Source organism: Primulina eburnea, chromosome 3, assembly GCF_022965805.1.
Source record: "Primulina eburnea isolate SZY01 chromosome 3, ASM2296580v1, whole genome shotgun sequence".
Lineage (NCBI taxonomy): Eukaryota > Viridiplantae > Streptophyta > Magnoliopsida > Lamiales > Gesneriaceae > Primulina > Primulina eburnea.
The window spans coordinates 25,438,391-25,448,518 of record NC_133103.1 but is presented as its reverse complement, the minus strand read 5'-3'; the positions used below and the strand labels follow the sequence as shown (position 1 = coordinate 25,448,518).

The 10,128-nt window shown below is 45.9% G+C and overlaps 1 protein-coding gene across 1 annotated transcript; it reads right to left on the bottom strand.

Annotated features, from left to right (window-relative positions):
* Positions 1 to 635: 635 nt before the first annotated feature.
* Positions 636 to 1,656, bottom strand: LOC140827171 (uncharacterized). Its single transcript, XM_073189791.1, has 2 exons — positions 1,348 to 1,656; positions 636 to 1,265 (listed from the first exon to the last, which is right to left on the bottom strand). The coding sequence occupies exons 1-2, from the start codon at positions 1,453 to 1,455 to the stop codon at positions 636 to 638; spliced, it is 738 nt and encodes a 245-aa protein (XP_073045892.1). The 5' UTR covers positions 1,456 to 1,656.
* Between the last annotated feature and the right edge of the window lie 8,472 nt (positions 1,657 to 10,128).

Genomic DNA, 10,128 nt, shown 5'->3' with positions numbered 1-10,128 from the left:
TAGAAGCTCTTGTAAATCTTTTTACTATTATTTGGCAATAAAGATCAAGTTCCTGGGAAGATTATTCTTAAAGCCCGGTAGGTTCGAACCCCGGCACATATTAAGGGCCCGGGTGGTGTCATGCCCCGGCTTCCCTTCAAATTATTATTAAGGGCCCGGGTGGTATCATGCCCCGGCTTCCCTTCAAATTATTGTTAAGGGCCCGGGTGATATCATGCCCCGACTTCCCTTCAAATTATTGTTAAGTGCCCGGGTGGTATCATGCCCCGGCTTCCCTTCAAATTATTGTTAAGAGCCCAGGTGGTACCATGCCCCGGCTTCCCTTCGAATTATTGTTAGGGACCGGGTGGTACCATGCCCCGGTCTCCCTTCCATTTATTATTAAGTTGAAGGGTCCGAAGTCTCGGTTGCCTATAAACCCGGGTTGATTGACCCTCGGTACTTAACATTACTAAGTGATATTGTTTGGGGTTATTAAAGCCCGATTATCTTCCAACACTTAGCAAATTTCCCTCATTCACAAGTTAACACGAAGGCACAGGAATGGATAGAAAAAGTTTCTTTACATCAAGAAAAATTATTACAACTACGGCAAAAAAAAAAAAAAAAAATGGGAGTGAGGAAATGCAAGAGATCTAAGCGGCAGGCTCCGGCTCTGAGTCCTCGTCTACCTCGGACTCTTCTTCCTCTGGGATCTCAGCACCATTATCCGGCAAGGAGCTGACGGCCCGGGCCAAGTCCAGCAGGCTTTTCTTCTCCGGAGGTAGAAGGCCGGCTTTTTTCACCTTCCCTTTGCATTTGTTAAAACCCGCCTTGAAATAAGGAAAGGCTTTATTTGTCAGTATCTGCTGGAATTCTGCAGAAGCAAGGAAAGAAGCCCGCCACCCCTCCTCCAGGGTGACCTGAGCTGCAAGATCCGCCTCCCGGGCCACGTGAATAGCCTCCAGCTCGCCTGCTCTCTCGGTGGCCAGCCGAAAATCATCCAGGGCAGCCCGGGCATCTAAATCTAGCTTCTCGGCCCGGGTTTCTGTCTTCTCCAGTTGAGCCTTCAACGAAATGATCTCTGCCCGGGCCTCCTCGAGTTGGGCCTGCAAGCAATTTATTGTGGTTCCCTGGCCAAGGATGGCCTCCGCATGGAGATCTTTAATATGAGCCAGGTGTGACAGGGCATCGTCATGGAGAGCTTTGGCGGAGGCGGCCCAGGCCTCTGTGCTCTTTTGCAAGGCACCCATCTTCTCGAAGGCAGCTCTAGCCATCTGCCCGCCCTGCAAATAAACAAAAAATATATAAGGAAGAAAGTATACCGATGGAACAAAGAAACAGAAGTGGAGGAAGGAAAGTACTTACAGCCAGTAGGAGATTGAAACTCTCCATCAGGAGATCTCCTGCTTTCGAAGCCTGAAGGATGGTCTCCTCGGCAGGAGTTGCCATCCGCTTCAACATTTGGAAGCCCATCGTCGAGCTTCCGGCCGAGAATATGGTCTCAGGCACTGCAGGGGGGTGGAAGTAGTTGTAGCAGGGACCTGAGGGGATCCAGCAGGAGACGTTGGTGGGATAAGCCCGGACCCCTGAGCCACCTGGGTAACCACCCGGGGCTCAAGACGGACCAGCTCTTTTATAGCTTTCCTTTTTCTGGGGATCTTGAGGGACCGGTCCGAGGACTCGTCCTCCTCTTCAATTAGAATAACCCCGTGCTCCTTGGGCCCGGTGGCCTCAGTAGTCCGAACGCTCGGAGGGGTAGGGGCCTGCCTGGCCTCAGCAGTAGCCAGGGTCTTTTTATCAGCAGGCACTTGGGATGCCAGCTCCTCCTCAACCTGGCCTTCAGTGGCCACCCGGGATGAAGACCCCTGGTGCTCCCGGGCCTTTCTTTCAGCAGCCGCGGCCTTCCGGGCAACCTTCTTAGTTGCCCGTTCCTCAGCCAACTTTTGGGCAAAGGCTTCTTTCATCTCGGCATCTGCAGGAAATAAAACAACCCATTAGAAACAGATAAAGCAGAAAGTAAATAAAGGAGGTGCAACAGTGGCTAGCAGAGGAAACCTACCGGGGCGGGAGGCATCAAACTCCTCAATGAAGCGATCGGTAGGGTCCTCCACCCCGGGGCTCAGCCCATAGGCCACCAGTAGCTTTTCACCGAGGGGGGCAGAGGAGTTATATACTTTACCACCTACCACCTCCTCACTTTGGGTGTAAGAGCTAAGTGTGCGGTAATTTTCGGGAAGACCCGGCTGAGCAGGAAGGGCAGAAATAAACCCAACCGGGCATTCAAGGAGAGTGGCAGGGCGGATGTAAAAGAACCGGCGTTTCCAGTCCTTGACAGAGGAGGGAATATCTCCGAAAAGTTTCTGGTGAAACCGGGTTTTGAAGGAAAAGGCGTAATCGCCAATATAGCAAATAAAGAAAAAATTAAAGAGGGAAGGCTCGAGGGGGATCTCGGGATGCATGGACATTAGCGTGAAAAAGCAAGTCACATCCTAATAGCATTAGGATGAAACTGATTGAGAGGAATACCCAGAAGGGAAGATATCCCAATGAAGAAGGGGTGGAGGGGAAACCTGAGGCCATTGGCCACCTGGTCCCGGAAAAAGGTCAGGTACCCTTCTGGCGGCTGGTCCGCCCAGTTACTAGGGCCCGGGATGACAATATCGAAAGCGGTGGGGATGGAGCCAAGGAGATGGATCTCCTCGGCTGATTTGGCTCGAAGGGAGCTTGCCATGGTAGAAAACCATGGCAAGGGGCTAGGATCAGCAGCCCGGGCGGGAGAAGGAACAGCCCGGGCTGGGGGTTTTGAAGAAGTTGCCTTCTTCTTTTTCTTGTGGGTGCTTGAAGGCCCAGTCGCATGAGAAATTTTGAGTTTTTTGAGGGGAGGAGGAGAAGAAGTTGGATTTTGAGGGCGAAAAGCGGAAATGGGGGAGGCAGAAATCGGCGGACTATCGCGCAGGGCATCTAACTCGAATTCCGAGGAGCCCTGGTAGATCCTACCCGAGGTAGAGGAAGTGCGGGAGGAAGACATAATTTTGAAAAGAAGAACTTACACAAGTTTGGAAGAAAAATGGTGGTGTGAACGCCGGGGACTGATCGGAAGTATGGCAGAGTTGCAGACGCGGAGGCTTAGTGAAAATGGGCGAAAGTGGTGATGGGTTGAGGAAGGAGATATATATAGGAGTAGGAAAACGATCTAGGCCGTAGATCTAGCCGTGATCCGAAGGTCCACATTGGTTCGGAAAAATGCACCCGGATCGTGGATCTCCACCGTTGATCTGGATCAATATGAACGAGCGGGATGTACCTTGTAAGTTGTGCAGGGCACAGGAAAGGACATGTAATCATGAAGGTGTCAGACTGATCGGATCCTCGGAAGACGGAACGTTACCGACCGTTGGATCGAAAAAGAGGGGCACATGTCGTCATGGCATCGTGCGCACTATTCAAAAAGGACCCGACGTGTTATGTTAAGCCCGGGAGGTTTAAGGCCCCGACATGTTTTATTAAGTCCAGGAGGGTTTAAGGCCCCGGCATGTTTTATTAAGTCCGGGAGGTTTAGGGACCCGGCATGTAATGTTAAGCCCATGAGGTTTAAGGCTCCGGCATGTTTTATTAAGTCCGGAAGGTTTAGGGACCCGGCATGTTATGTTGTGCCCGGGAGGTTTAAGGCCCCGGCATGTTTTATTAAATCCGGGAGGTTGAAGGACCCGGCGTGTTATTTTAAACCTGGGAGGTTTTTGACCCCGGTATTTTATCTCAAACCAATAAACTCGAGAAAAGCAAAGAAGCAAAATACGCAAAATAAAGTATTATTAATGAAATCGGTGCCATATTACAGCTGCCATCCTAGAGCCTACACGATCTTGCCACTCTGACATCCAGTTATGCAGTTCAGGGAGTGGGAGATTGGCCAAGGACTCGGTAGCAGCGAGCTTGTTCAGCTGATTCCACTCCTTCTGCAGCATTGCCTGCAGCAGAACTTGATTAGTGGCCAGCTCTGCCACGTGCGTCACGTGAAATTCCCGCTTGTATCGCCTCACCAGTGCTCTCTGTGGCCTGGTGAAAGCCAGGCCCTCCTGGTGGGAGCGCATAAGATCATTAATCTTACGCCAAGTGGACAGGACCTTCAGATGAATAAATTCCTCGATGGTCCTCTTCAACGACTCTAGACGAGCACGCGTTGAGGGAGGCAAATGGCCATATGGGCTTCTGCAGACAGTGGATTCACTTGAACTCGGCATATTGAAGTGTTGTTTTCACTTCACCTTCATCTGCTTATTTATAGGCAAGTGGTACTGGATACGGAGGAAGCCGAAGAGTTCCCGACCATACAAAACGACTGCACATTTATGCAGTAAAAAATTTAATCGCAGCCATTGGTTTAAGCATACGTGTATGATCAGGAACCACCTGGTAAATTGTTCCGGGTAATCAAAGGGACCTGAACAACTATCAATGCCACAGTGTCATCATTGCCTCGTGAAATGAAACGGCCCCCGGTGGGATTTTAGTGTCGAAAGTCAAGGTTGTGTGTGGTTGCGATACTATAACATAAGTCGGGAAATCGGCATTTTGTGAAGCCCGGGCAGCAGGAAGCCCCGGCATTTCGTAAAGCCAGGGAAGCTCGGGCCCCGGCGTGTCGTTCACAGCCCGGGAAGCTGGAGACCCTGGCATTTTGTGTTAATTTCCAGGGAGGTATTAAGCTCAGGAGTTCTAGTAAATTATTTCATCAGATAATTCTACGCAATCCGTGATATGTGTGTCAATTAATGGACCTAAAGTGTTATATCCGAGCAGTGACAGAAAAGGGGAACCGAGATAAATTTTTATTCAACCATATACATTGGCCCGTACTACATCGTTGTATTTCTCTCCTATGACAATTATTCGTATCTTCAACCAGGCAGACAGAGGGGCGGTGGAACCTTGCATGAAGCTGGGAGAACCGACAATACGCTTCAGGAGCTTCAGTTCCTTTCGGAGCATCAGCTGATAGACATGGCCATCTGTGAAGATGTCCACCCACTCAGCTATGTGTAGTTGTTTGCGCACTTTCTTCAGTTTGGATACCAGGGTAGGGGTGGTGGCTTCCCCAGAATCGTAAATAAGTTTCAGCCCTTGGAGCTCTTCCCAGTAGCCGAGAACTTTATTAAGCACTTCATCTTCTATAATGGATTTTTGAACTTCCAGATTGGGCTCCGTAAGGGCTTCGGTCATGCCTGGAGTTCTTGAACTACTTGCACCGGCCATGATAGCTGTTGAACTAATCGGCGAGGGATAATGGAAAGGTCGGGAGAATACCATATATATATAAAGGAGGAGTGTATAACGATCATTGATTCTCGAATATCTAAACGGTTGGGATAAATATTGGAAGTTGTACAAAACAGGCAAAAAGACAGGCGTAAATATCGAGATGCCATAACAGTCCTCGAAACGCAAAACCTTGCGGATAAGTTGGAATTCTAGGGCTTACGTCAGTGTTGACAATGGTGTCCACATCTTTAAAAAATTCTAGAAGGCTCCGCTGTCATTGGAAGTGGACTATTTTTTACTAATCGGGACAGCGAGATAGACTCTAGCCCGACTTTTTTAGGAGGGAGTGGTGATGCCCCCAAGGGAACCCGGGCCCAGGTAAAGCTCCTGACCCGGAGGGTTCTTGAACTCGGGCGAGTTGAGAGCAGGGAGGAGATCCCAAATTACGACTACATGCAGAGAGCCGGTATGAAGGAAGAATCCCGGATCTTCAGATACCAGGCGAGTTACGCACTCAAGTGTCAGAAGAATTCCCAATGAACTACTCGGCAAGCCATCACCCGGGAAATAACCCGTCAGTACCCGGGGTAAAAGCTTCCCGGTCCCAGAAACACCTCAGGGGCACCCAGGTGGAAAGCGTCCGGGAAAGAAGCTCAGTCTCTCCCTTATCATCACGTCTTCCGAAAATCTCGGCACCCATCCTCCCACGTTCTATGACCAGGTCAACACTTAATACGTGGCCCACTATTTTACAACGTGGCCCACCATCCCGAATCGTGACCACCACCCGAACTTTGCGGGCAAGTCATCTACCTGATACCTCTATAAATACCCCCCGTAGGTATTCCAGGGAGGGATCTCTCTTCTTTTTCTTCTCACTAGCACTCAAAGCACATTTCTTATCTTTCTTTCCAAGTCTTTCCTTTGCGTGCATTTCTGACTTGAGCGTCGGAGTGGATACGCCGGAATAACTTCCGGCGTCCCCTAACGTTCTGTGATTTCAGGATTATTGCCCAGATCATCCCGGACGTTATCTCTCAGGGGACAGGGAACTCAATCGTCCTGGACTACTAGTAACTGCCAGTAAAAGGCACTCACCCGTGCTTATACCCGAATACCCGACTCGGCAAGTTGCCCACCCGGCTACTACCCAATTTGCCCGGTCGACATCATAACCCATCATGCACTTTAATCTAGTTTTCCAAAACATTTAACATGCACTGTAAATCGCTATAAAACATGTATCGTGTAATCATGCAGGTGATAGCATTGAAAAATTTAAACGTTTAAATCATACAAAACATAAAGACTTTAGGCTTGAAGACTGAGTTGCAGAAGCTTGCGGTGACACAACCCTACACAGGACCCTTGCTATTATACAAACTGAAACATTTACTACTTAAAATGCCACAATAAAAAAAATTTTAAGCTAAATTTCGACAATTCATAACTTATGCATGCATGCAATATTGCTGAACATTTTCCTTTTAATATTAAATCTAATCCAATGACCGATAAAAATACTGCAGTTTAAAATATTCACCGACAACACTAGACTTACGTTAAAAATAAAATACCAGGAAGCAAGTAAAAATCATTACGACTGTCAACATGTCAAAACAAAAGCGTATAAAATAATCATGTCCACTCCTATATCAAATCATGATGTGCAGAAAATATATGGTCCTCGAGTTCACGTGCGCACATCCAGCCCCGCCTACTCAGACTTCGGCACCTCCAGCCTCCTCGTCAACATACTCACCTGCATCATTCACACCTAGTGAGTCTATAGACTCAATGAACCTGTAACGTTATAACAAATGCATATACATTGCAAGCAACAGTGAAAAGTATTGTAATCAAAATACGTTTCAAGATCTTAATAACGTAAACGTACACATATTGTAAAAGCATAACATGTCAAAACATCTCATCATATCATCATATATTTGTTCATTTTCTTTAATCGAATTCAGTTCATTAGTTGTGACTTTCGTATCAGCTATATCTTATCAGCTCTATTCGATGGATCCATCTACATATAACTGTGTTACCTAGTGGCAGGGAAATCAACGACAATTTTACCCATCCGCTGAGCCTTGACCTTACAGCTCATCGTATACATATATCGTCAGTCACAACAACCTCCCATCTTTCAAAAACATCATCATTTTCATCATTTTTTAAAATCATGTATATACGAAATTTTCCTTAAAATCAAGCATGCAACGTATGTTTCCTAATTTCATAAAAACTCATATACATGATAACGTAAACATTTAAAAACATGAAAACTCGTGCTCAAAGTGCTGCCAGGATGTATAACTCGACCCCGATGCAAAATGACCATTTTGCCCCTAGAAATCCTAATTGACCATTTTATCCTTGGACCTCAAACTTCGACCCAAAGCCTACTAAACCCCTTAAAACACCTCAAAACATAATAATAAGAATTTCTTAGACATAAGCTTGAGCCCGTTTTAAAACTTATACGATTCGTTTTAAAACTTGGACCAGGGTCCCGGTTTTAACCCGAATCGACTTGAAACTTAACCAAATTATTTCCAATTCGAACCATGGCTTAATCATACAAGACCAGCCTCAAAACCAATCGTTCCGGACCACTTATGACCCATGAACCACGCCCAAAGGTTGATGTAAATTTCCAGCGTCTCACGAGCTTCAACCCTAGTCCACCAAACGTGGAACACTTCGACCCTAGGCCCTACCAGCTCGTTCAAGCCTTGCATCAACCCTTCCTAGCACACCTTAGGACCCTCATGGACTGACCTAACCCAAGCTCATAGCCCCATGCAAGCCGCACGACACAAACGCTCGCTAGTCACCGAAGAAGACTCCCCACCGAGCCAACCTCTACACTCTGTGCAAGATCGGTCTCCACGCTAATTTCAGCCATGTTCGTGCCATCTTGTTCCACGACTCAGACCCACCAAGGTCTGGTCCAAGATAGGGGATGGTCCTTGCACAGCTAACGCAGCACGAACCAAAGAACTAGCCATACTGAACCCAAACAACCACTAGCACCGAATGACCCTCATACATTATCACCTAAACCGCCCAAGTTTCGACTCCAGCCTTTAACCCTCTTCCTTCTCGACATTATCAGCTTCCTAGCTACACAATACGCCATCCCCCTTGCACGTAAATCACAAAAACATGAATAAGAAACCATAAAGTGCATGATTCATGTGAAAACTTTGCAAAAATGGTACCATATGACAAATCAAAGGAGTTCTCATGCATATAACTATATATCAGCATACATAGCATGAATGATGAGAAAACGAGTAATACAAGGAATGCCTTAACGTTTTGTGCTCAAAAACTCGAAGGTACGCGCGTAGGACTAGAACCGGATTAGCGGGAAAGAAGATTTCTTTGAAAATCCTTGAAGAACTCGAGACTAGCTACTGGTTTTATTTTCAAAATAGGCTGCTGATGGATGGGAGGGGCCTCTGCTAGGGTGATATTAAGTTTAGGGTTATTTAGGTGGAGTTTAAATAGAAATTACATGCATAAATGGGCCCTAATTAAAAATTAAAAAGGGTTAAAAGGGTTTTGAGCTCATTAAGCATTAAAACAAACACAACGAGCCCAATAACACTCCCGAAAAATATTCGTTTAGGTATGTTTTAGAAAATTTTCCTGAACCCTCGAAAACTCCCTCGATTCACTAAATTTTGCGTAACGGTTAATAATATGCTCTGGCGAGTAAAAATACCCACGAAAGCCCATTTTTCAAAAAATACACTAAAAAAAACCTCATATTAAATAATTAAATTTAATTATTCAATAAAAATTCTGGTCTGGTGGATGAATCAACTGAGAAGTCATCTAAGTTCTAGTTGTTCAACACCAAAAATGTTCAACCACCGAAGACAAAGTTGGACATCTCACCTGAGAAGTTCATCAAAATAAAACAGGAAGATTGGGATGATGGCAGCTCCCAAATCCATGAATAAGGCCAGAACCGAATAATGGGTGAAGAAACTGACAATCAAGAGGAAACTGATTGTCAGTGATAGTGAATTGCAGAAAACATCATCTCCAAAAATTGTGAAGAAGTCGAGGTCTCAGAAGACCAAATCAGTTGTTGTTGAAGTAATCTAGCTGAAAGGCTGATGCAAACTACAGCTGAACCAACCTTAACTGATATACCTATTAGAGCAGTTCCAGTTGCACAAACAACTGATGAAAAGACTTAGTAGAAGAAGCAATGGAGCCTCCATTGAAGATAGTCACCGAATCTGGTGAAAAGTTGAAACTTTTTGGAGTTTGCGCACCATCTATCACTGTCACCAGACCAACTGTATTGCCAATCGCTCGACCAAAAGATGTGGTGATACGTGACAAGGTGGATGTGGCTATCACCGTGCTGAGTATCCACTACAACAAAAATGGGTTTTTACAGCACGCAAATTCCCTTTTCGTTGCGCACATTGCACGCTGCACAACTGCAAGCTGTTGAAAGTTCAAGATTATCCGCGGCATGCGCATGCGCTCCGCAGATGCTGTTATCCGTTGTGTACATGCGCACTCCGCTAATACAATTATCCGCGGCGCGTACATGTACGCCGCGGATACTATTATCGATAGCGCGCGCACGCACGTTGCGGATAATATTATCTGCAGCGTGTAATGTACGCCGTTAATATTCATATCTGCAACATGCAAACAAATTATACATCGTTCTTTTGCAAGCCGATAAAATCAAATTCATTAAAAAAAAAAATCAATCGAATGGACAAAAAAGATAAACCAAAATTTTACAAAACAATTAGTGCAACTTTAAGTTTAATTAACACATAATTGATAAAAGTCATTGTTTTTCAGTATATCAAAACAGAAAGTATATGGAATCTGTAACAA

Coding starts and splice junctions, on each gene's coding strand:
- LOC140827171 (XM_073189791.1), bottom strand. CDS start 1,455: ATGGGCTTCCAAATGTTGAAGCGGATGGCAACTCCTGCCGAGGAGACC. Junction 1,266..1,347: donor GTTTCAATCTCCTACTGGCT/GTAAGTACTTTC, acceptor GTTTATTTGCAG/GGCGGGCAGATGGCTAGAGC.